This window comes from Neolamprologus multifasciatus, chromosome 20 (assembly GCF_963576455.1).
Source record: "Neolamprologus multifasciatus chromosome 20, fNeoMul1.2, whole genome shotgun sequence".
NCBI classification, from domain to species: domain Eukaryota; kingdom Metazoa; phylum Chordata; class Actinopteri; order Cichliformes; family Cichlidae; genus Neolamprologus; species Neolamprologus multifasciatus.
The window spans coordinates 14,197,121-14,222,771 of NC_140458.1; the positions used below are offsets into that span (position 1 = coordinate 14,197,121).

General features: G+C 41.4%; 2 protein-coding genes across 9 annotated transcripts in view; one reads left to right on the forward strand and one right to left on the reverse strand.

The window, feature by feature from the left end:
* Positions 1 to 12,751, forward strand: part of LOC146494633 (dedicator of cytokinesis protein 3-like) — a 55,084-nt gene extending 42,333 nt beyond the window's left edge. The window contains exons 43-54 of one of the 3 annotated variants that reach the window (XM_085145011.1): positions 4,112 to 4,198; positions 4,330 to 4,509; positions 4,618 to 4,701; positions 4,810 to 4,926; positions 5,029 to 5,171; positions 5,461 to 5,596; positions 5,829 to 5,910; positions 6,120 to 6,235; positions 6,347 to 6,431; positions 6,518 to 6,640; positions 6,799 to 6,881; positions 7,721 to 12,751. In XM_085145011.1, the coding sequence (XP_085001137.1) occupies positions 4,112 to 4,198; positions 4,330 to 4,509; positions 4,618 to 4,701; positions 4,810 to 4,926; positions 5,029 to 5,171; positions 5,461 to 5,596; positions 5,829 to 5,910; positions 6,120 to 6,235; positions 6,347 to 6,431; positions 6,518 to 6,640; positions 6,799 to 6,881; positions 7,721 to 8,329 (1,845 nt within the window). In that variant the 3' untranslated portion in view covers positions 8,330 to 12,751. The remainder of the gene's footprint in view (positions 1 to 4,111; positions 4,199 to 4,329; positions 4,510 to 4,617; positions 4,702 to 4,809; positions 4,927 to 5,028; positions 5,172 to 5,460; positions 5,597 to 5,828; positions 5,911 to 6,119; positions 6,236 to 6,346; positions 6,432 to 6,517; positions 6,641 to 6,798; positions 6,882 to 7,720) is intronic. The other 2 variants (XM_085145013.1, XM_085145014.1) reach the window with 2 other exon arrangements.
* LOC146494635 (poly(rC)-binding protein 4-like) overlaps positions 10,352 to 25,651 on the reverse strand; it is a 46,430-nt gene continuing 31,130 nt past the window's right edge. For all 6 annotated transcript variants that reach the window (XM_085145019.1, XM_085145023.1, XM_085145021.1 and 3 more), the window contains 8 exons: positions 23,886 to 24,014; positions 22,680 to 22,754; positions 20,842 to 20,913; positions 18,367 to 18,408; positions 18,198 to 18,273; positions 17,719 to 17,768; positions 14,902 to 15,071; positions 10,352 to 13,566 (listed from right to left, as the gene is read on the reverse strand). In XM_085145019.1, the coding sequence (XP_085001145.1) occupies positions 13,221 to 13,566; positions 14,902 to 15,071; positions 17,719 to 17,768; positions 18,198 to 18,273; positions 18,367 to 18,408; positions 20,842 to 20,913; positions 22,680 to 22,754; positions 23,886 to 24,014 (960 nt within the window). In that variant the 3' untranslated portion in view covers positions 10,352 to 13,220. The remainder of the gene's footprint in view (positions 13,567 to 14,901; positions 15,072 to 17,718; positions 17,769 to 18,197; positions 18,274 to 18,366; positions 18,409 to 20,841; positions 20,914 to 22,679; positions 22,755 to 23,885; positions 24,015 to 25,651) is intronic.

Consider the following 25,651-nt stretch of genomic DNA (forward strand, 5'->3'; position numbering starts at 1 on the left):
GATACAGTGCTTTCGGTTCGGTATGCATATGTATCGAACAATACAACATTTTTAATTTATTTTATCAACTTTCCTTCTGACGGTGCTGTCTGTGTTGAGCGCTCAGTGGATCTGCGCTTGACAGTGCAGCCTAGGCAGAGTAGTCGAACACAGATTCACTGAGCGCAGGGCAAGCTAGCGAGACAGAAGTTAAGCTCTCCTTGCAACATGGCAAATTGAACCTCCCCCACCCTCATTCAGATCTGGCGTTTGGAACTATTTTGGTTTTCATGTGATGTATGACCCTGAAGGTAAGCGTGTCATGGACTAAAGTAAAACAGTATGTTGGATGTGCCACGCAATGCTCAATTACATGGGTGGGAACTAGTGCATTAGCGCAGTTAGAACGTGTTGGCTGTCCAGCCCCACACACGGGGCAATCCGCGGTAGCTCGTTAACGGAGATTTGCCGTGTTGTGGCGTTAACCTCATTTCAGATTAACGCTGACAGCACTAGTGGGAACACAACGAATATGACTGCACATTTACGCCGACATCATCCTAGTGCAAAGACAAGTGGAAGCAGAGAAAAACAACAAGCAGGCATGCTACAAACTTTACCGGAGTCAGCGGTTAGCACATGATTCTCCTTATGGGGACCTGATATGTTTAATATGCTGCTGAGAATATAGCCCAGAAGAAGCGTATATTATAGCTTTTATTTTGGAAAGAGCCATTCCTCTGTAATAAACTCTCTTTTCCAAAGATGAGTGATTCCTCAATCAGATACAGGGCTTGCAAAATCGCTAGCCCGACGTCCCGGGGCTAGCGATTTTTCCAGTCGGGCTGCCCTGCCCTGCCCGTTGGCCTATCGTAGGAAGGAAAAATATATGTCAATGCTTTTGCATTCTTTCGGAAATGTAGCTGGGTAATTATGTCATTGGCATCGGTGAGCCACTGTGAATATGTGACATATTGAAATCGCATTTGAATTTGCGCTTGTTTTTTGCTTTCACTTTGCAATCGCGCGAACTGTGTATAGAGAGCGACAGCACTGATCGGTGAGTGATGATAATTTGCGCACCAATTCCTCTGACATCATCTTATCAATCGTTAGCTTACTATGCAAACATGACAAGTGAAATCTCCCGCAGCAAGCTTAAACATGTGAGAGGTTGATCGCGCAGAGAATCGCTGAGCGTTAAGTGAGTGCGTGTGTAAAAGCAGCAGGATACATATTTTAGTTCTGCTGAGCCAAATAAGACAGGTCAGGGTGAAGAAATGACAGCCAAAGAAAAGCTTACCACAAAACGGAAACTTTATGACAAATCAGACTATAAGGCAAAAAGAAAGTGCAGCTTTATGGTTTCATGGACAAAATAATTTCTGTGGCTGCAATATGACGAGCTAAATAACCAGGTCTGCACATAAGTGGTCCGCAGGTGCGTATTCGCTGTCAAAATAAAAAACGCGCACAAGATAAGAAGTTGCAACGCGTGTTTGCATACATAAGATTTTCTGGAGGAGGACAGACATTTGTTTAGAACTCTTAAAGATGTCGAAGAAGCTCCTTTAAGCAGTTACTTTGGTGTTCCTCCACCTCCAAAGAAATGTCAGAAGGAGTCCAAACCACAAAAGAAGCACGTATTCTCGGACAAGTGGTTGCAGGAGGTGAGCTGGCTTCAAACAAATGATGAACGCACAGAGATGTGGTGCAGAATGTGCTGTGAAAATTTAATAAATGACAAATTAATAAAAAGGCATGAACATTTTTTTGTATCGAAAAAATATCGAACCGTGACACCAAAGTATCGAACCGAACCGAACCGTGAATTTTGTGTATCGTTGCACCCCTAGTAAGCAGGTATAGGTGACGTAAGCAAGTGCAACACTTAAGGTGGCCACAGGGGAGTGCCTACAGCTCTTAGACAATAATGCCTTTAAAGCCCTTTAATGCCTTTAAATTTCTCTGCTACGTGCATAACCAATAATTGAAGATAAATATAATTAGATTTACTTTATTATGAGCTATGAGAAAAAATTGCAACAAAGTTAAACCAAGTGTTAATAAGATTTTTAGTATTAAATCTGGTCAGCTAAAGTCAATATTGTCACATTTGCCGCATTATTATTTGAGACACATTCTGGTTTAATAGTTCTTCTGTGTGTAGTAAATTGAGTTTGTAATATCAGGTTTTCATTCAAATATGACTCGCTTGTGTAGCAACAGTCACTGAATAAAATGTGACCACATCAGTCGTAATCACTGCAAAATTGAATAATGCGTGAAGAGGAAAAGCAAAACTGCACTAGCATGAAATAATTATAGGCACATAACATATATAGATACGAATAAATATACACTCATCGGCCACTTTATTAAGTACATCTCGTTAGTACCAGGCCTTCAGAGCTGCTTTAATTCTTTGTGGCATAAATTCAATAACATACCTCAGAGGTTTTGACCCACCTTGACATGATAGCCGCTAACTGGATATTTTCTCTCAGTAGATCAGCAGTTTCAGAAGTACTCAGACTCGCCTGTCTATGACCAATGACCGTGCCAAATTCAAAGTCACTGAAATCACCTTTCCATTCTGATACTTAGTTCAAAAGGTTGTGTCTAGATGCCTTAATGCACTGAGTTGTTGCCATGTGATTAGCTGGCTAGATATTTACATTAACAGTTTGACAGGTGTACCCAATAAAGTGGCTAGTATGTGCATAGGATAACATCAGTCTTTCCTGAATGATATACAGCAAATGATACAACGATGGAACTGCCTGCCTATCTTATGTATGAATTTGGTTCCTTCTTAACATTTTCAAATCACTCAGTGCAGCATGTGACACAGTAACGGTTTAAAATGTGCTGAAACCCAGCAGCTCCTTTGGATATAATTCTCTTCATACATTTGGGAAATAAATTCTTAATAACCTCAAAATCTGTTTGAATGTATCTGCTGGAAATGTCTTTTCCCACGCCAGTCTTATTTACTTTCTGAACCATAGCTGCTCTGTTCCTTTTTGACTCCCAGCCAGGGCGAAATGTCACCATCAAACGATGAAGCAAAATGTAACAGCGCACAGAGGCCGCAGTAAAAAAATGTCAGTGATGAATAATGGTCTGATATTTAGATCGGCAGTTTCTGAAATAGTCAGGCCAACCCATTTGGCACCAAAGACTATTACAAAGTCGCTTAAATCATCTTTCTCCCCCATCCTGATGCTCGGTTTAAACTTCAGTAGCTCATTTTGCTTAAATGAACACTTTAACATGTGTGCCTAACAAAGTGGCCGTTCAGCCTATGTATTGGCTTAATACAACAATGATAAAAGAAGAAAATCATCTTGACAGGTGGTGAAAAGCATTCGTTGTATCAAGTTAATAATTTCATGATATATTTAAAGTCCTAACCAGTCATTGTTTTTATTAATTTCATTTCACTTAATCTTTCAGATTTATTTCAACTAAGTTTGAAACACAACATTCGGGATCTTATTATCACCAAACAGGATCATAACAGTATCAGATTATAAGAGGCTATCTGTACCAAAAAAGGAATTTAAAGAAGGTATTTTCTATACTACAAAATTCTGTTTTCTCAAAATAAGATGTTTACATGTGCATAACACAACCAGAATACTCTGACTGTGAGTACTGTAATACTCGATACTACATGTACATAAGGTAAGATAAAAAGAAAAGAAGAAATCAATTTCCCTTAAATTATAACTTTAACAGTCAGTAAATTAATACAGTTGTTTAACTTTTGCTGCTGTTGTTTTTATTCTTGTTATTTTACCTGCCATTTCTATCTCGATGCTAACAATGCTCAAATCCCTACAACCTTCAGGGCTTAAGAGACTTGTAGGTATGATACTGTAGTTTGTCCTGACACAGTAACCCAAATTCAGAACCACACCACACAGGAATTCTCACTAGTCTGAAATGACCTATATCGTACTCTACAACACGGTGCTGAATAGTTTGCAGCCCAGTATCTCTTATACACTGTCGGGTCTCCACTCGGTTTTCTTTTATATTAGTCTAGCAGATGTGGCTAATATGAGATGGCTTCTTTGCAGATGTGGCTAATATGAGATGGCTTCTTTGTCCACATGTTTAACAGAGTCTGTGGATTGAGAGAACAACCTTGATCCTCTTGCGTCCTCTCCCTGGTATCTCCCGTTGGGCAGAGGTCGAAAGGAGAGAAGTGGTAAGGAGCTCAAACGTTCTCTCACTCACCTTGTATAGTACACATTATCTAATGGCCAGTTTTCTGTTAACATTTAAAGGCCATCTCCTCTTTCATCAAAGCTCAGAGTAAATATCTGTATTTATTTCAAGGTGGAGGTCAGCCCTCTGGAGAATGCTATTTACGTGGTGGAGAATAAGACCCAGGAGCTGCGGACTTTGATTAGCCAGTACCAGCACAGGCAGCATCATGGGAACATCAACCCGCTCAGCATGTGCCTCAATGGGGTCATAGATGCTGCTGTGAATGGAGGCATTGCCAGATATCAGGAGGTACTGCTGTAGGGCTGAGGGAGAGGGGAGAGAGGATGGCAGAAATGATGAATGGTGAATTGGCGTTGTGAGAGAGATCTTTATTTTTTGCCTCACCCTCTACCCCAGGCGTTCTTTGATAAAGACTACATCAGCAGTCACCCAGAGGATACAGAGAGGATCTCACATCTGAAGGATCTAATGCAGGAACAAGTCAGGCTGGGTTTAAAAAGTTCAAAATATACGTTAACTGTATGTTAACCATAACATATGGTTGTGAAACCTTCAGGTCACTATTGATTCCTCTGATTTCATCATCAGGTACACATTCTCGGAGTAGGGCTGGCTGTTCACGAGAAGCTGGTGCATCCAGAGATGCGTCCTCTGCACAAAAAGCTTGTGGACCAGTTCCACATGATGAGAACAGGCTTGCACCACGTGAGTAGAGTGACACGTGACTCAAACTATACGCCAAGTGTGTTTCAGTGCATTAAGTTTATAAGTAAGTGTATGCATGAGCAGTGTAAATATTCAGAGCAGTATATGGTTGGGTCCCAGCAGGGTCTGCCTGGCGTGGATCGATTTGGACCTGCAGGGTGCCCAGGGGTTAATTCTCCCAGAGGCATCCTCTCCTCCCACAGCCACATGAGCCCTGAGAGCGTGCGGCTCATGCACAGACACAGGTCAGCCGTGGTGCTCTTCTAAGCTAGTTTAGAGATTCATTTGGTGTTTTAGCCTCATAATTTTCAAACCTTCAAAACAATACCCAGGGCAGCTGTATGAATTTATGCACTATGTTATGCCCGTGATGTGAATCTACAATGCAGTATGAGCCAAACTCTTGAAATTAACACCAAATGCCCTCTGAAATAAATCTGTACAGGCTGTAAAAGAGGCATAAAAATGCAAAACGATTAAACAAACACAGAGATAAATGTTTCAGTGATCTCAACCGTTATGTCTGTCCTGCAGTCCTCTAAATCTGCAGGGCTCGATCCGACACTCGTCCTCCTCCCTGTCCTCTCACACGTCGAGTGAGGCAGGAAACCTCGTCATCATGACCGACGGCCTGATGGGGGAGCACCCTGAGGAGGCATTACACATGCAGGTAGGAGTTGGATGACGTAAAAATGAACAAATACTGGTGGGAATGTGCTTCAGCTTGTAATAATTTGCATTCTTTACAGAGTGCAACTCACATGAGATCCGATCTTTTGAGGATGTAAACTATAATCTAACTCTTTCACTTAATTGTTATTGTTTTGATGAACAGCATTAATCATTGGTTTATTCTACAGAGTACAAAAGCACAAAAGACAAATAAAAGTTTTGTTTTGCAGCCAAGCCCTTCGTCCTCCAGCCTGAGCTCAATCCGCTCCAACTCTTCCCAGATTATTAACTCTGCCCCCTCAAGTGCCAGAGGTGAGGAACAAAGCAGAAAGTCACATCTGATAGTCACTACTGTATATTACCCATACTAACCATCCTGTAATAAGATGCTCACATAAATAAGCAACACTAGAAAGTAACAAGGCTGCAAAATTCTGCACTTTTATGACAACAAACATCTTTGTCTCTTACTTATTTGCAAATAAAAATCGTTTACCTGCGCGTCTTTTTTTTTTGTCCAGGCTCTCCATCCTTACCCGATAAGGCCAAACACAACCGAGAAGTGATGATTCTGTTGCCGTCTCATCGCGAGAGAGCAAACAACTCCATGTACTACAACATGGCAGAGAATGGGCAGGTGGGGGGAATCTGCAATCCCGTAATGCTGAATGAATATACAAACAAAAATGTGTTCTGTTTCTGTGTTTCTGTGTCATTTTGTTCTTTTGCTTCATTTTATTTTTTCCAGAACAACCACATGCAGCGTGCCTTACTTCAGCAAGTTAGCCCCTGTAAGCCTTGTACTGATGTTCATATGACTCTACCAGAGAAAGGTAACATATATGAGCAACAAACTAGCTATTTTGGTGCATAAGATGTTTGTGCTGTCTTAAAAAAAAGTTTTTGTATTCCCTTTCAGTCTTTCCCAACACTCCTAGTAGCTGGAGTCTGGATGGGGAGAACAGGGAGCAGATGACCTACATGCCAGCTTCTACCGGAGGGGTAATAATGCCCCCTGTCCCACCCAGGTCCTTCCCACCAGGTACCGTTTCATTTTACTTCACAGTTATGCTTGTCGTGGATTTCAGGAAATCTGTTTGGTTAGGGTACTACTCATTGTCTATAATGATATGGACTTTGTGGGCTTTTTATTTTTTTATTCCTTTTCCTGACTTTTATGCCTTGAACCTCTCTTCACAGGACATTTCCTGATGCACTGTGATGCATTTCACCAACAGAACAGCGACCCTCCTCCTGCCCTGCCTGTCCGTTCCCTCCGAAAGGTACAAGCTTAAGAAAAACATCATCCACTTTGAATTTATAATTTTGTATTTACCTGTTGTAGCAAAAACCCTGCCACATTAGGGACATTAACGCACACACTGTCAGATATGGGTAGACTGGTGTGCTTGGTTTCTTTATTATTTACACACTTTTATCACCGTCTTTTCAGACAGAGCCGGATCTTTTTCAGGGCGTCAGCCGCTGTAGATTTCCGTCTGCCAAACCAAGTTCTGTGCAGTCACCTCAGTCTCAGTGCGCTACTGCATAAGTAAAAGAGACATGATTAGATAAGGACTGAGAGTTTCCAGCCAGCCTCTCTTGGCTCTGTCTTCTAAACCTTCTACTCCACCCCTCCCCTGCATCTGAGCCAAAGACCACACCCTGCTACCACACCTGCTTTGTTCAGGACGCATGACTTTCAACATTGGCAAATGTTTACTTTGTTTATTTTGATCTTTTGATTATTTGAGGTTTCTCTTACCCTCGATCCACTTTTAGATATCGTCTTTACTCTTTTCCCCATTAAGATGAAATTTGACAACAGCTCTAAAAAGCACTCAAGTGGGAAAAAGTTAAAAGAGATATCAAGCCGAAATGTAAACTTAGCTTTTGAAAACACATTTTGAAAATTTCACAGGAACGGTACTTTCTTAGAAGCTCTTATTTATGAAATTCTCTGCTTTTACACACAAACGCACAGACACACAAATTAACTGGATCCTTACCAGTACATGTCAAATTACTGGCTTTTTCAGTATTCTTGACATTTAAGGAGGATTGTTAACAACATTACTTAAAAAATACACCCATGACATCCTCTCTCTTTCTCTTTCTCTAGTCTCCTCTCCACCCAATCCCTGGCTCTCCTACCAGTCCTCAGTCTGCTTTGGGAGGCAGTAACTCCACTCTATCAGGCAGCGCCAGCAGCGGTGTCTCCTCCCTGAGTGAGAGTAACTTCGGGGGTCAGTATCCTGATCCTGGACCCATCAGGAACGATGCCTTGGAGCCTCTTCCAAGTCACCTGTGGTCCCCACCTGACGAGTACATGGCGTCTCCCTACATGCACATCCACTACGGCGGAGGAGAAATCGACTCCATGGACCCGGTTCGCCCTTTCCACTACCGCAGCCCGGCGTCACACCCGCACAACCACCCGCACCCTCACGCTCATGCCCACCCAGGGCTGGACAGCCACTCACATGGGCCACCAACTCACCACCACGCCCCAACTCATGGCCCTCATCACATCCCTTACCGCAGACCTCAGCCTCCAGCTGTGCCCCCCAAACCCTACTTGAGAGAGGGCTGCATTCCTGAGGAGGACCTGCCACCTCAACCCATCCCGCTCCCCCGCAGGATCTTCCATTCCCCTCATGGCCACAGAGAGGACCAGGGCAAACATGCCTGGGAGCAGTGCATCAGCGAGGAGCACGAGGAGACACAGTGATCTGAAACTCCAGCTCAGTTTACGTTAGAGCTTTCTTCTCCTTTTCTTCTTCCCTTCATTTGCACTGAGTAAAAGGAAGCGGTAGTAGAACAAGTCTAATGTGACGCAATGGAGCATGCTCGATTGTCATGTTCTGCGGTTTAACTTCAGTGCACATGAAGGAAAGGAACGAAGGAGCGAAGACGGTTGAAGCTACGGTTTGAGGCACAACCGCTGCCGCTGCTTCGCGTGGCCTCTTAGAATTAAAAGAAAAATATCTCTTGAACAAGGGGATCAATTAACTTCTGTTCAAAAATTTATATTGATTGTACACAATTGTACAACTCGTCTGTGAGCATGTTTTTTTTTCCACTTGAGAATAATATGAAAACGGTTTTGTGAAACATGACGACCACGATCATAACCAACATGATCCCAGGTGCAGTATAAGCTGTGAACTCCCTTAATTTTGCTTTTCATGTCATTTCACAACACGAGGAAACTACAGAAGGTTATTAGTCACAGCGAGGTGACTTCTCTGCTTTAAATGCTTCATATATCAGAATTCTTATTTTGATAAATTTGCTACATTATAGTGTTTTCAAAGGCTTATGTCCATTATGTTTTTTCAAAACACTGTTAAGTGCTCCTTAATAGTGAATCATATCAAATGCGCACTGTAATACGTGTTGCTGCTGGGCTGTCGCAAATCGCTGGTGTACTTGCAGCTCTCCTCTTAGACCAGCATCTCAAGGGACACGAACTTAAGTCACTGATGATTTCCCATCCGTACCATGGGTATGGAAACCCACGTGAATGTATTCAGATGAGATGTTCCTACTTGTATTGCACCAGCTGCAATCCTGGTTAATGTTTAAGTGCTTTAAGTTGAGTCTTTGTTGAAGACGTCTCTATTTGTCTCTTCTGTGTGACAAAGATATCTCGAGAGGAATGAAGGTGTTTGGCAGACTGAAGGCAAACTGAGGACAGTTGACAGACAGGCCCCACACCTGTCAGCTTTCATGTTCACGGAGAATGAAGAACTGTCCACTTCACACCTGCTGGACTCCAAACTAACACCAACACCACTCTCTTGCCGTCATTTCCCTTCTCTGTGTATGGTTGTCAGACCATGTTGAGTAGTGAGGGCTGAACCTGGACAGCTGCAGTGGCAATTTTTGTTGCGCCTGACGACAACCTGTCGAGCCCACACGCCCCCCCACCCATCCGCCCCAACTGCTCAGTGACCGGTCGAGGAGCCCACACAGACAGCATTGGAATCGCCTACCTGCCTTAAGTGCACTCAAATGCAGTTTGACCTCTCATCCGGACTGTGGGGAGCTCATGTAGTAACAGCCATTCTCCTTTTCACTTTCTTCACCGTAAACTCCCTGAAGGAAAAAAAAAAATAGAAAAAAAGAAGATATCTACTTAGTGATGTTTTTGTATGGTTTTGTCCCGCTTTGGTTTCAGATTGTTGTTTGGTTTGTAGCGCTAATATTTCTTATTCTGCCTGCGGCTCTTTCTCAATTACCTTCTGTTGTTTCAAAACTGATGACATGTTACACAAGAATGCTGAAGCCCGGACTGGCAGAAGGGTTTACTTTTACTGTGGGGCAGAAAGAACAGCGCTCTTTATCGTCCCGTGGGGGTTGGAAGGATATAGCTAATATTTTAACAATTACTTGTTTTCCTGGTTGTTTTTTGCAGGTGGATGCTTTGTGTTACTGTACATCAAGTTGTCAGCTGACTAGACAACATCTATTTTTGTATGTGAGATCATCAGTTGTGTGAACATATTTCAGAAACCGTACCGGGACAGAAGGCACTGAATAGGCTGCTGTACTTTGTATGGAGTTGAACATGAGGTCATTAGATCTGTAACGGCACATGAGTATCTCTTGTGAGCTTGATGGCGTTGAGGATAACTGGTGACTGAAGTGATACTCAAAATATAGGTACAATAGAATTTTTCAATGTAAATTCTGTTATTGTACATACAGCAGTATTGTGAAATATTTTTGAGAATTATTGCAGAAACCCCCAAAAGGTTTATTGTTGTTTTGTGTATATACATGTACTCCAGAGATCAATGTAATTGATAAATATCTATAATCAGTGTTTGGAAAAGGACGAATCCATTAGACTGTGGCTGTCTCCACCGTTCTTGACTTGAGTCCTCTCATATAAATACTTTATACACTTTTCAATGTGCTTTCCTGTACATATGGTGTTAGCATGATCAAACAGTGTTTGGTTGTAAAAGTGGTTTTCCTACTCCCATAACTGCTGTGGTATGGAATTCATTAACAATGCCAAACATTAAAGACAATCTTTTATCAGCTCTAACTCTTCCTCGCTACCTTTTTCTGTACCGTGAAGGGTCACGCAGTATATTGAGTCGACAGTGGAGGGTGCTGTTTGTCACTGAATTACCGAGGCTGAGCGCTACAGTGGTAAGAATGCAGATATTTGTGCTATTTTCAGTTTTGCGAGTGTGCATAGATAACAGCATGCCACACATCCCCCGAGTCCACCACAACTGAAAGAAGAACAAGAAAAAAGAAAATGTGACAGCTAAGTGACAGCTAGGGTCCCAGCTGTCACCAGCTCAAACTTCATGCTTTGATATTCTAATGCAACGTATCTGGTGTGTGGTAATGGAGCTGGAATATCAGTGGAGTTTATCTGTTCGTGTAAAGAAAGCATATTTCACAGTAAGCTATTGGCAAACCTTTAAATACTATGGACTTTGATCTGCTTCGGACTATAAATGCTATAAAACTGTAACATAATCACATGATAGGTTTTTATAGTATACTAAGGGTCAAAGGGAATGGGTTAGTTAGAAATAGACTGCAGTCAGAGGCTAAAGTTGACATGTTTGACCACAAATGACAGCACCATATTTGGTGAAAAACAAATACTGCACATCAACACAAACACCTCATACAAGCTGTCAAGCATGGTGGTGAAGTGATGATCTTCTGGGCTTAGAACAGGAGCTGGACACCTTGCTGTTGTTGCGCTGACCACAAACTCCTCCGTACTTAAAGTATTCTGGAGTCAAATGGTGGGTCATCTGTCAGACAGCTAAAACCCAATACTGGGTCATGTAAGAGGACAAAGATTTCAAGTACAAGAACAAACAGAACAGCTGGAAAAGAAAAGAAAGTGTTGTAATGGCCGGTCAAAGTCAACCTGCCTGAAATGAGGTGGTGGGACCTCAAGAGAGCTGTGCCAACACGAATGCCTGCAAACCCCATTGAACTGAAGCAAAGAAGAGTGGCCCAAAATTCCTCTATAATCATGTCAGAGACTGATCATACAGAAAATAGTTTTTTTGAGTTACTGCTGAAAAAGGTGCTCTGATTTGTCATTTGAAGGTGATTTTACAAGCATTATATCTTGGCATGTACATGGATTTTGGGAGGTCCTAGAAAGAATAATATATAGACTCACAAGTGATGTTACCATAGAGACAGAAGAGAAATTCAAGGACCTCAAAGATCAAGTTTTCTTTGTGTTATAATTTAGCTTCACTGTTTGCTGGACTTCAGCAGAAAGTCTATAAAACTGAGGCACTGACTCTTTTTTGTTTGCCTCTGAAAAGTGAATGTGTTCGGTAACAGTGAGGACTGCGCACTCATAGTGTCTCACATATCCATGATGCAGTGACAGAAAAAAACCCCCAGAAATAGTTAGGATGAAAGGATTCTAGCTGCCTCTCCTGAGGATGATGATGCTGTGGTGCATGCTGATGCAGATACAGATTTTGTTTTTTCCACAGCATCGCTGTGAATCCTCAGATCTTTTCTAGCTCCTAGCTATGTTAATGCCCCTTTTTTCCCCCACACAAACCCCTCTGTCTTACAGTCTCTCTACACTTTGTCTCAAGGGACTTACAGAGCGCATTTTCTCTGCACAGAACGCCATGTGACCGTGCGTTTTTCTACATGCACACTTACATGTGAGCACATTGCCCATCATGCCAGCAGAGCCCTTTTCTCCTCTGAGGTTGCACCGTCTCATTCTGCAGTTATTGTTTTGGGGCACATGAGCACAATAGTGTGAAACGAATCTCTCATCAGTTCTTGCAGCTAAAATGAGAACCTCCCATCTTGTTGTTATTTGAGAGAAAACAGGAATAACCTAAATGTGGCGTTGTCTTGTTTTTTTTGTGTGTGTGTACTGTTTCCTCCTGAAAATGAGTTTCTGCAAAGCTTCATCATTGCTCTTTGAATGCCTGTGAAGCAAATAGATAAAGCCACCATTAACAGGAACCAAAGACTTTTAATAAATGAAACAATACTAATAAATAAAGATTAACCAAGTTGCACATTCAAAATAAATTCCAACAAAAAAGACATAACACTGAACAACGTAAAGCACAGTAATATAGCACGGATTATTTAAAAAAAACAAAAAAACAAAAACAAAACACCCCCAGACATTTACAAATTTTCTTAAAAACTTCAAGAGGCAAACGTAGACATTGTATAAAAGCATCATACAGTAGAGCATCTGTCATCTGAGTATAATTTACAAATTTATTGAGGATAAATACTTAGCTGATCTCTAACTTGAGACACACATGTAAACACTGGTAAACATGTGTGTCTCAGGTGAGACCTCAGCCCTTTTTTTTTTAATCGTTTTTTTGTGATCAATAACAGTGATGAGGTGACAATGAAAGCTGTCCATCAATTCATGGGTAACTCACAAATTATCTATAGTCGTAAATAACTTTTAATAGCTTTATCCACATCTCCATTGGTCTCGTCTCTGTTGGTGTGTCATAGAATAAAAGGCAAGAGCATCTCTGCCAGCGGATATGGCTACATCAGGGGTTTGTGAAAGAACACTGCAGCTGTCCTTCATCTGACTCTGCGCACGGAGCTCAGAGGCTTCATCAGTAGGGAGCGAACTTCTGTCTCTCTGGCTTTTTGATGCAGTTGGCTGAGGAGATTTTGGCTGTGTAGGCAGCCAGAGTGGTGTGGGAGGGTGCTGCAGTGACGGCTACGGCTGGGGCCGGGCTGGACAAAGTCAGAAAGGGGACGGACTTCACCCCCAGCAGCCCGGAGAGGGGCATGGCACCGTACGGAGTTCCCAGAACATGAGCTGGGGTCAGGGTGCTCACGGCAGCCAGGGTGGGTGCAGGAGAAGCAGCTGGGGAGGCTGGCTGGGTGAAGGCCATGTTGAGGTCAACTGGACTTCCCATGCTGGCTGCCTGGGCTGTAGATTTGGCTGTCTCTAAACTATGATAGGAAAAAAAAGAAAAGAAAAGGGAGTCGTGGAGATAGAACAGGGAAGGAAGATTAGAGGATTATTCTGTTGCTGCAACACTGGGGGAAGTTTCTGGAAAATCATTAAAGGGGAACTCCACCAAAGTTACTTATTGCAGTTTGTTTGCAGGTCTTGGAGAGCATTAATGCATGTGTGGAAAAAAAGAAAAGCTTTATGTGGCTCCAGAGGGTAGCTACGTTACATTATAACAGATTTACTGGAAGTGATGCATTTTAAGTCAGCGTCCGTTAGAGGTTAAAGAACGCAAATGTGAAAATAAGAAGAATCAGAGGGCATGAAAACCAAGTGTTGGAAATACCCACTGCCCTCTTAAAACCCTGCCTCTTGCCCTATGTCAGCTGGGGAAGGCTCCAAGCTCCTGTGACCATGAAGTGGAAGGAAATGGATGAATGAAGATGTTAATATTGCAGGTCTATAAGGCGGCCTCCACCATTTGATAAAAAAATCTTTGTCAGGGAGTGTATCATTTGTTCCATTTGATTTGTCTCCCATAACTTTTTGAACTAGTTGTTTTACAGGTTTGAGCGACTTCACTGTGATCCACTTTATTGTTGCAGTAGCTGTTAGCAGTATTCTTTAATATCTCACCCTCAATATAGTATTTGTTTATGACGTGACAAACATAAGTGAATACGATCACCAGTATATGGCCCACATTTTCTTCAACACTTGTTCAACTTTGCTGGAATATTTTTTTGCCGCTGTTACTGGTATCCAGAAAAATCTCCTGGCTACCTGTCACTTGACTCCCTCTATGTATTGTAGTTGGCTATCAGGTGCACTTGAGTACATACTGTATATAAACATTTTTTTTTATCATTGTTGACACCTTTTTGTCACTGCTAGCATATGTTTTACACAGAAAGAAATGCAGTTTGAGGAACACCAAAAAATAATGAGGCAAAGCTGATCTGAATCAGTCACAAGGGTTAAAGTGGGAATGTTTTTGTATTCTTTCCTCTTTTAGAAGCAGAATTTTTTTTTTTTAATTGTTAAAAGCAAGAACTGATAAGTATATTTAATGCAGATTAATTTCCTTCCTTATGGTCTTATATAGAAGAAAAGCTAATTAAAAAAAAAACATGTCAGAGCATAGCAATGCCTGAATTCCAACAAGACATTACTATCCAGCACACAACACAGACCTGCTCTTACTCATTCTTCATACCAGCAGCACCTCATTATCACTTATAGCACGGCCTTTGACCCTTTTAAGTCTGTGCTTTTATGTCAGGCCTGTGCTTGCAATGATTCATTAGATTGCTGTGTGTGTCACTGGGCCTTACCAGGAGGTAATGAGGTACTGGGCCAGGTTGATGCTCACTGGTGTTCCTGTGATAGTGACATGGCGATCGCTTGTCCCGTCCAGCTGGCTCCCGATTTTAATCTGAGCTCCTGACACCTGCCTGATCTCGTTGATCTTAGTGCCCTGACGACCAATGATCGAGCCAATCAGCTGCGGGAGGACAGAGCCGAGACAGATCAGGTCAGTTTGATGGAAAAATTAATTACTACATAGATATACAGAATCTGGGGGGTTTAATAAATCATTTGACTGAACGCAGCGTTTTCCCACTGTTGGCTCTGTTGTGCTGATCAAAGTGATTCTGACAAAGGGGGCAAAGGAGAGGGAACACTACGAAAACTGCACTGCTGTTGAGCTGACTTAATGCAGCCCACTTCAAATATTGCAATTACATTGTTTGTCTTCACTGGATTGGTCATTCATCATGCATGTCAAACCTTCCGCCCCCCCCCCCCCCCCCCCCGGCGGGTCTCCCTAAATTGCTACTGTGTGCGCACCGGTAAAAGAGACGAGAGAAGGCACATTTGCCTCTCATTAATCTGAGTGGCTAAAAGGTTATTGATTCCTCAGAGTGGTGATGACTTCCCAAACAAATCACTTCCCAAACACACGCCAGCTAGATGCATCTCTGCACTAATGGAAAACATAATGGGAAAATAACTCAAATATATAATATACAGTCCCATTGGCTTGAGTGTTCTCTCTGCTGAGAGCAGATTAGACAATGACACGAGTTTTATTGCATTCCAAAATACATTATCACTTTTGTTTTGCTTTCATTACCTGCACCCTTGGCCATTAGTGACAATATTCAGCAGAGCCAAAGCTCGGGGCAACAGCTCAAGTGCAGGGTGTCAAGGCTCAGGCGACAGGGTTATGCTGCCAAATATATTGCGAGTGGGCCAGACAGTGATGAAGTACTTGTAGTAAGTGAGTGTGCAGGAAGTTTAACAGTGGCTGACGTATAGGCAGAAGTACACAACACACACGCGCGCACACACACACTAACACAATGTCCTCCCTCCATTTTACATTCCTTTCCTGAGAAGTAAGCAGCCTGTTCCACAATGTCTGATCTGTCACACAGCGACCTGGTTGCTCTGCTTGGCTATTATTGGCTCCACAGTTTATTTAGAAGGGGAGAGATACACAGAGAGTGGCCAGCCTAGAGAGCAACTCTAGAAACAATGCTCCCTACAGAGCTCAAATCACAAATAACATCTCTACCCCACTGAGACTAAAATGGGCCTTTTACACCAGCTCGCCCACACACATCTTTGTGTGAACAAACTGGAAAAAAAGAACAAAAAAAAAATCGGATAATTAAACTTTTGGGCTTTTTTAAAAGCTGTTATTTTAATAAACAGTAATGTTACACAATGCTCGTTGTCCTCACTTGTAAGTGGCCTATATTTTGTTGGCTTACTGCTGAGGCAGTCGTTTGAAAGGACACAAGAAGAGGGATGGGATGGCAAAGGTGCAGCCATTTTTCTTCTGGCTAAATCTTCCTTCCACCGCAGAACTACAGTATACTGCTGACTGGGTGTAAGCAGTTTCTGAATACATCTGTGTGTGCGTGCAACTCTCCTTCGGCGTTCAGTGTGCAAGCACAGAGCAGGATTGTGAGGCCGGAGTGTGGCCGGCCTGGGCTGAAGAGGCTCAGTCATAGCTGTAAGTCCTCTCTTCTGGAACAATGGTTGGAGCTTACAGCTGTCCCTGTCACGTATAGCACTGGACTCCCTCATACCTCTGATGCATTGTGCTGCTCGCCATGCGGGGGGTTTACATGGGGGAAGAAATGCCTTCAGGCATTTTAGAAATGTTGTTTCAGGGATGTGGCTATATCCTATACAGTTAAGCGAACCCTTGAGTAACCAGTCCATATCTGCCTTTTTTCTTGTTTTCAACAAAGACAGCAGAGTTAAAGTTATTTTTATTCCCTTTTTTATTGCCAAAACACACACCTAGAGGAGTATTTCGACACCGCCATGTGGTTAAATACTCAGTAGCTTTTATTACTCTATGGTTCAAAGACTGTTTTATTCCTGCTTCAGTCACTTCATCAGAACCTTTTTTTTTAAAAGAAATTTAAACTCCAGCCTTATGGTTGAATTTTCAGAGCAACCTTTCATTATTGTGAATAATCATGCTTCAGGATAATTAAATGTTCAATTATAAATGACCTCATTACAATTTCAACTTTCAACCCCACCCACCCACCTACCTACACACACACACACACACACGTGCACACACAAATATCCCAGAGCAGGCGATCTGACCAAAATGACCAAACTAATAGTGAATTTAAAGATAAATGTGTGTCTTGCATTTTCATCTCTCAGATTGGAGAGGCATTTCATCAAACCCTGGTGGAGGCTAAGTGGAGAGGGAAAGGATCTTTGTCTGTTTCCTTATTGGCTGTTTTGACAGCAGACAGCTTCTAAGTAGGTCAGGGAACATGAGAGGATTTACTGAACACTCACGGGAGTCCCTCTAAGACATTGCAACTGCAGCCCAGACAATAATGCGAAAGGATCCATATCAGCTCAAAATCCCTTTAACCTTGGGTTAGTCCGAGGTTAAAATAACGCGGATAATTAGTAAGTCGTAAGCATGTCTCTCGTCTCTTTTGAAGTCACGCCAGATGTCTTTGCAGTCACAGCCAGTCACCTGCTTCGGTGCTGCGTACATGTGAGCTGAGCGTCGGCTTCCTGTTGTTTTTGCTGTCGCTCAAATGGGACAATATAAACAACATAAAGAACAAAAACACAGAGATCGACTTGCTTTTCCTTACATCATTGGGAATAAGCAGCTCCTGAGACGTCTGAGAGTTTGAGTCCATGCCTGATAAGAGAGAAAATACACGCATCAACTGAATACAACTGAATTGAAATATCATTCGGCTCTTTTAGTTAGCAGAGCCATACAAAAACACCATTGAGATAGAGGAGAAACCCTTTCAGCTGCAAACTGCCAGATATAGTAAAGCATTTAATTTCCATTTTAATGGGCTGATGTTTAACACGGCACTCATTCTTTTCTTTCCCCTAGTTCTCTGACTGCGCACAACATATCGTTTCACTTAATAGTTTCTCTCTCACACTAGGAGATACAAGAAAGCTACAAAGCCCCCCCCCCCTCTCCTCGCTTCTGATTGACAAAAGCTCACAATCAGCGCAGATTAAAAACAGCTGGCATTTATTTCTGATGTCTAAACACAGGTTAGCAATCTGAAATTAAGAAAGCAATGATTAAAATGCCTGCAATACACACCGGGTATGACAGCTGAAGCAGGCTGGGCAATAGGACTCAGGCCTTGCTGCACTGAAAGCTGATGTAGCTTGGCCAGCTTTAAAACAAAGAGGAAGAACTTGATTGTACACAAAACCACAAACCATTCATGTAATATTACATTTTTAACACATCCATCAAATGGTCATACCTCTGAGTGTGGAATGCCATATTGGTTTTGCAAAGTGTAGGCCTGAAAAAGAGCATCGTACATTAGGTAAATTACAGCAATAAAAACGTCGCACACAAGCAATAAATCTGCAGCCGCTTAATGGAAGTGCTTCGTTGTCAATGCGTGCCTTTTTCTGATAAGTAAAATTAAATGATAATAAGAGAATCAACTGATCGCACTTTTACCAAAAAAAACCCAAAAAACAAAATTCACTTGTATTGATTCAAGCAATGCAAACACTCTGCATCCATCATGAGCAATATAATTTGTCTGTTTGTCAAGGGAATCACATAAAAATGCTCGGCCAAAGATCCTGAAAGATGGTGAAGAATGAACAAACAAAGAAGCATTAAATGCAGGATACCAGCCACTGACCTTGGTGGATGACAGTGCAGTGCTTTACTTTGGGGACTTTCTGATTTTTGTTTTGTTTGCCCACATTTAGAAATATCTACTCCTGAGACGTCTACCTGCATCCCAGTACTAAGGAGGCCAGCAGGATTTGACTTGTGGTGCTCAGTGCATTAATATGACTTAAAAAACATTCATCAGGACATATCTATATGGGCAGTGTACCTTTACTCTTGGTAGTCCACAGGATTACACAAGGACTACTTCATCAGTTTTAAACATTTATATTAAAAATTGTGGTTGACTATTGTGAGAAACTGACACAGAGTTAAAAAATACAAGACTTCTAAAGCCTCGGACCTAGCTGAGATTGCCTTTACCTCTTCATTGTTTGGCCTTTTCAGTCTCCACTGCTCTCCTAATAAAACTAGTTTTCCACCCTCTCTTTTGAATGTATATGAAGCAAAATACTGAAGTGGAACCTTCTCATTGCCACAAACTTGGCTTGCACATTTTGTGAAAGGGACAAAATGACCAGTGGGCATTATTATAAACAAAAAAGGAATACACATGAATGTTTTACTCATTATGAGAGGACATTTCTAAACAAATGCAATCTAGAATGTAATCTACTCTGGTTGCCAAAAAGCCATTTACAGACAAAAAACGACAGTATCCCGACGTGCTGGCAAACCTCCAGCAAAGTCTCATGAACTAGTGATTGCATATAACAGGAAATTTAAACAGAGTAGTTTAATTTTGAGGAAAGATTACGCCGTAAACACTCATGTCAACTCCAATAAAATTTTAAACAAAATCTGCATTATAACTAGATTTTACAGCTGGGCTCTCTGAGAAACAGAAGTGTGGCATTATTTTTAGTTTTTTTTAGCAACACTACTGAGACATGTCAGGAAAGCTTTTAAAATTAAGTGTGTTTTCGAGCTCTGGGACCTCAAATAGAAGATTAGGGTTAAAGGCAACGGTTTAACTGCTTTAAACTGCACAAAGATTCCTTTTCTCTACATTGCAGCAGTGTGATAACAGGCACCCAAAACCTGAAATGTCTTAAAACCAGGGCAAGAAGACATATATGGAAGATAACCACTGAAAGTCAAAATTAAAATAATTATTTTACTTGATTTGTGTGAAGTGATCCTTTAGACAATTAGCTAAACCCAAGTATTTCTTATATAAATATTTTTTTGTGAAATCCTAACAATACTAAATGTAAAAGTCATTGTACTTGCTGTCTCATTCTAACCCTAACCAACTGAAATAATAGCATATGATCATTAATATGAGTGTAAAGCTTTCTTCTTCCCATTTTCATCCATCTATCCATCTATCTATCTATCTATCTATCTATCTATCTATGGGGTGCTGTGCAGCCCTCCCTCAGTATAGTTACAGCTCGACCAGACAGCACTTAGCTTAACTCAATTCTGCCTGACGCCAGCGGTCTGGCTGCTATTACCAGTTCATCCTATAAGGTCATAAACTGGAGAGGCGAGCTCATCTTTACAATGCATCAATACATTGGAGGCTCTATTTATATAGGAAAGCATACACAAACCACAAATTCACTGCAATAATCCTACCAGCTAGAGCACAAGTCATTTCAATTGGGAACTCTTTATATTTCATGAGCCACAGTTAGATTTTGTTTAAGTCTAGGGCTTTTTTGTCAAAGGTTATTGTTTCCTTTCTGACATGACAGTATCTGTTACTGCTGTCATGGGAGGAATATTCCTAAAGCCGCAATGTTTCTGGAGCAGAGAGAGGCAGGACTAAAAAAGAGATGGCAGAGCTGTGGTGGAGGTGGTGGTGGTGCTGTGTGTGATGGTATCGTGTTTCAGGAGGGGTTATAGCTCTTATGACAGGCCAGAACAATAGCTGCAGCTTACACTCAGCTGTTGTTTTTAATACCTCATGCCATATGATGGAGTGTGTAACTCTGGGCATACCACACAACCCCTCTGCTCACTCACCACGCAGACCATCGCAGCCCTGACACTAATTTGTGCGCTCCACATTGGAATCCAAGACCAGTGTTTGAATCCTGGAGAGATTTTTTTTCTGTTTGTGTTATTGCCCAGTTACCTGCTGGAGGTCCAGGCCACCCTGTGCGACTGAGTACAGAGGGTGGGGTGCAAATTCTGATGCCTCAAACACCTACAAAAACACAAGAGAAAAGGAGACGAGCAAAAAATAAAAATATGTCCTGGAGCTTATTACCCAAATATTTCATGTTTTGCAAGTTCTGCCATTGTTTTTGAATTGACAGTGATGACTCCTGGGTGTCTGTGCTTACCAGCTGAAACCTTTACTGGTAAATATGATGCAAAAACAATGAGTAGAAAAAAAAATCACATTTCTTTTTTTGCCTTTAGCTATAGAATTAGGCCTGAGATGGGCTCTCAAGGCTCCGTTTCTGACACCTTGCCACACCTAACAGGCTTATAGGCTATGACTCATCCACAGACCCTTTCCCATTCCACTTCATTTTCTCCTCTGACAAATTATACAAACATCCCTTATCACCGCGCTGCCTTCATTAAAGATATCTCCGAGCGACCAGGATCACGCCCCGGGTTTAATTTGATAGCCTATTATGAAGAATATCAAAAACACAAAGCCATTCCATAAATTGACCGTAGTCTGTGGCTGCACAAACTGTGTAGGAACTGCTGACAGCTATGCAGAATATCTGGCTGCTGTAGCCAGAGGAGACGGCAGGTCTCCAGTCTCACTTGCTAATCTTGTGACTCGCTCCATGGGAGGGTGGATATCTGTCCCTTCTCAAACAGCAGCATATATACAGTACTTCTCAATCCCACCCTCATGCACACACATAAAAGAATTGATCCCCCACTGAGGACCCTCTGCATGAGTCTTGTTTCAACACCCAGGTTAGCGTCCAAGGTTGTCTGAGATCCAAGACATCCAAGTGAAGAACAATGCAGTGAATGGAAACACCTCCTCCACACACTTTCCAACAACCATTATGCTTTAAACAATCATATATTTCCATGCCACGCAGACTCGAATGCTAATTCAGCTGTTCTTAGACTATAATGGCACAGAGAGAGTGGCAGCCTTTAAGATTAACAAACGAAGCCAGCATCTAGGTGCCAAAAAATAGCGTTTCTCTTTGTGGTAGGGTTAATGAGGGTTACCGATATAGGAATTTCAAGACCGATAGCGATACCTGGTGATTTAAAAATCTGATATTTTTATCCAACACAAACAGATTTCCCTAACATTTGTTATCTGTACGTATTTATTTACTCGCCTGGGCTGCTGGTTGTTTGCGGTGCTTCAAACTTGCAGAGTCGCCTCTGGTGGATAAACTATGTAACATCAACACTCGTAATATGGTTGAAGGGTGTTTCCCCAATTATCTATTCTTTATTTAAAAAATTGTATTTATCAGCAGTGATAAAAGCAGATGTTCACCACTTTGGTTCAGACTCAGATGTTCATTTTCCACACATCCTAGTAACTTGAATTTTCCTCTTGCACCACTGTGACGACATTTTTCCCTCATAGCAAAATATCTTGACAACAATTATTTCATTTACGAGGAATCATGGAAGACTTTCTCACCATCAGGTCACATTTTATTCTGGTCCAGTACTTCTAGACCCTCAGTTCCTCCCCTTCAAATATCACGAGTGTTTTAGACTAAATAGGACATTTTAGTATGTTAAACTGAGAGGATAAAAGGATCTGTCGCACTGAATCTTGCTACCCTGCATTGTGACAACCTTGCTAGTCATGAAAATGTGTTTTCTGTTCCCATAGAAACAAATTGATTAACCTTTTGCTAATTCAACTCCTGGTGTAACCCCCAGTATACCCACTATATCTGTAAAGGTGGATTCATCCCATCTTTTGAGAAGTTAATCAGTGCGTGAGATAAAATCTTATTTTCTCACCTGGTTTCCTGCAATTAGGAGAGCAGCTGGTGAGGGGCTTGGTCGATAGGGGATGGTTGCACCCTTTGGGGGAGACTAAGGAGTCAAAAATAGGCCATGAGGTCAGAGAAAGCAAGATAAGCTTTTTACCATGAATAAATCTTTTAGACGTGGATAAGCTTTACACAGCTAGTCTGAAATAAAATCAGCGATGGCGCTGAAGCCTGAAAAATGAAGTGCAAATGGTGTTAAACTCCCTGCAACATTAAAACACAATAACAGTTAATGATGAGCTAAACTGCTAATGACAGTGACATTATTCCCAGCCTTATTTTTCTTTTGATAATATTAGTCATTCATTGAATAAATGAAGTAGTCTAGTGAGCACTTTTTGTGGATAATAGCTTTGAGCTTTAGTGTGTGTCAGAGCTCAAGGCTTTGCTAAGGTTCGCCCTCTGGATAAATCAACCATCCACTGACATTTGAAGATAAAATTCTTCAAACACTAAAAAGAAAAGGAGATTATGCACTGAACATGACACTGTATATCTTATCAAGTAACTGCAGTGTTGGCAATACTGTTTTGGGGTTGAAAATGTAGAGCAGTCACAGCAATTTTTTTTTTGTATAACTTTGCATAATTTAAATCTTTGAGCCAAAAGCAAGGCGCCACTGGTACAGAATCCTAATGAAACTCGCAAGCCTTTGAAGAAAGCCCTGGAAAACTGGATCAAACTAGCAATTAGTCAGTCAGGTCCAGCTGCGATGCTAAAACAAAAAGGACTTGTGCACTCCCATGAACACACAGGGCGAAACTGTGCTTGGGGTTGTTTTCCTCTCATCTCCTCCTCGGTTTTCTCAAGAGAGCTGTTGTCTAAAGGTGGACAGATTTCGCTGCAGGCCTGTTAGTTTTCTGTTAGCTGACTAGTGCCCCCTGTGAGAACGCTGTCCTCTGACCTGAGAGAGGCACCTTTCGACTTTATCCAATGTCTTGCGAGGCAAATTACAGAAGGTTCAAACAATAGAGAAACTGAGCATTTTCTGTGCTGCATTTAAGGATTTACCCTGCTTAAAAAGGCATTCATTTCTGCTCCAGTGAAACAGACAATAACAGACAGTATGCTGATGAAATAAAAGCATGCATGTGAGCTGCAGGAGCAGAGCAATGACAAAATATCAGCAAGGTGTGGGTGCATGGAGGAAAGAGAGGAATGGTATACTTCCTACCTCCAGGATTACTGTGCAGATGAGCTTGACACACTGGATTACCGAGTCCTGATTCCCAGATATCGTCACACCTCGCTCAGTTGAGTTGGGTAGCAAATCCCCTGCCACCTGTATCTGAGCTCCGGTGCTCTGCAAATGATAGGGTTTTTAGAAAAAAACATAGCTTGATCCTAAAGATAAGGTGAGTTGCGATTACACTGCCACAGCTTCTTTTTGTCCCCCTCTGAGCTGGATTTGCTGACATTATATTTCTCCACCCCTACTGAAAACCTAGCTGCACTGTGGCGTCCTAAACGTCAAATTGCGACAAAAAAAACATCCACTTCTACAATTACAAGATGCCACACTCCTAATTGTAGCTGATGTATCACTAATACAGCATGCCTGACGGCAAAGAGTGCCGGTTGAGTTAAAACTTTTTAAGCTTTATCTACACTTGCTGATATCGACCTATTTCTGGAGGCAATCGTTGAAACACACAAATCACCATTGTCTTTGTAACTGATGGCTCCTGTGGCAACCAAACAAAACAACAGAAACAAGTTTAGGAGATGAACAAGACAGCGGAATCCATCTAACCGCAGAAAATCACCTGGATGCCATTACTGGGGAAGGTTAAGCTAAAATGAGCGACATTCTATTTGTAGATTGGTACAGAGCTACAGTTAAGGAGTCAGATGTCTCTGGCAATGGATCTGATACGTTTAATCCTAACGTTTCAACTGGGCCTGAATGCAGTCAGGAGTTTTTCCTGTTGTCACTGCTGAGTCACGGCCTATGACGTGTTAAGTAAATATATCTGGGCTTGACTGTTTCATCAGTTTTCTGCACTTATGGACAAACTTCACAACCCGAAAAGTAAATAGTTCATATTAACAGTGTTCACTTGTGTTTTTAGGTGAAACGCACCAAGAGCTATCAGATGCGTTGCTATTAAACTACAGAAAAAATTTCACTTTGGTGACTTCCTGCGTTTTCACAGAACATTTTAAGGTGAACATTTCATATCTCTAATATTATGTTTTATGATCGAATACAAATAAGACTAACTGGGTCGGCTACATTCAAATGGCAAAACGGGTTTCATGTTTTCAGTAACGAATATCATTTTCTCTGAGTTGGTGTTCATGATATCAAATTGATCCTCACAGTGAAGTTAACACAGGTGTTAGTCGTAATAACTGAATATAAATTGCTGTTTATTTGACATATGAATGCAATTACCCTCCAAATCAAGATGAAACACATTTGCAATTCCTCTGATAACAGTTTAGAAATGCTACATATTTAATGCTGTTTTAGCTTTTATGTAAAAAACAAAACTTTTCTTTTTTTTGAGGATTTTTTTGTAATACCTGAACATACCTTTTATGAATACATGTATGAAAACTGTAACTGAAAATAATCGACTACATTAATTTTTAAATTTTTACACCTTATTTAAGAAAATGATAAAGTAGCAGGAACAATTATTAAAAAAATGTTTAATTATTTTTTAAAAAATTGCCAATAATTTATAGCTTTTGGCAGTTTGCCTTTGCCTGACAGGTCCTCAGATTCTTATCAGCCTCAGTTGCTCTGTGTTTATTGCTAATTAGCAGAAAATAGATAAAATAGAAATTCCAACTACAATGTTTTTTTCATTAAATATGCCAACCTGTTATCACTAGTTGCAGCTAATTACACACACAGGATAAATTTGATCACCATGTATTTGTTCTTATTGAAGTAGCATACTTGAACTGTAAATGCAGCAATTCTAAATT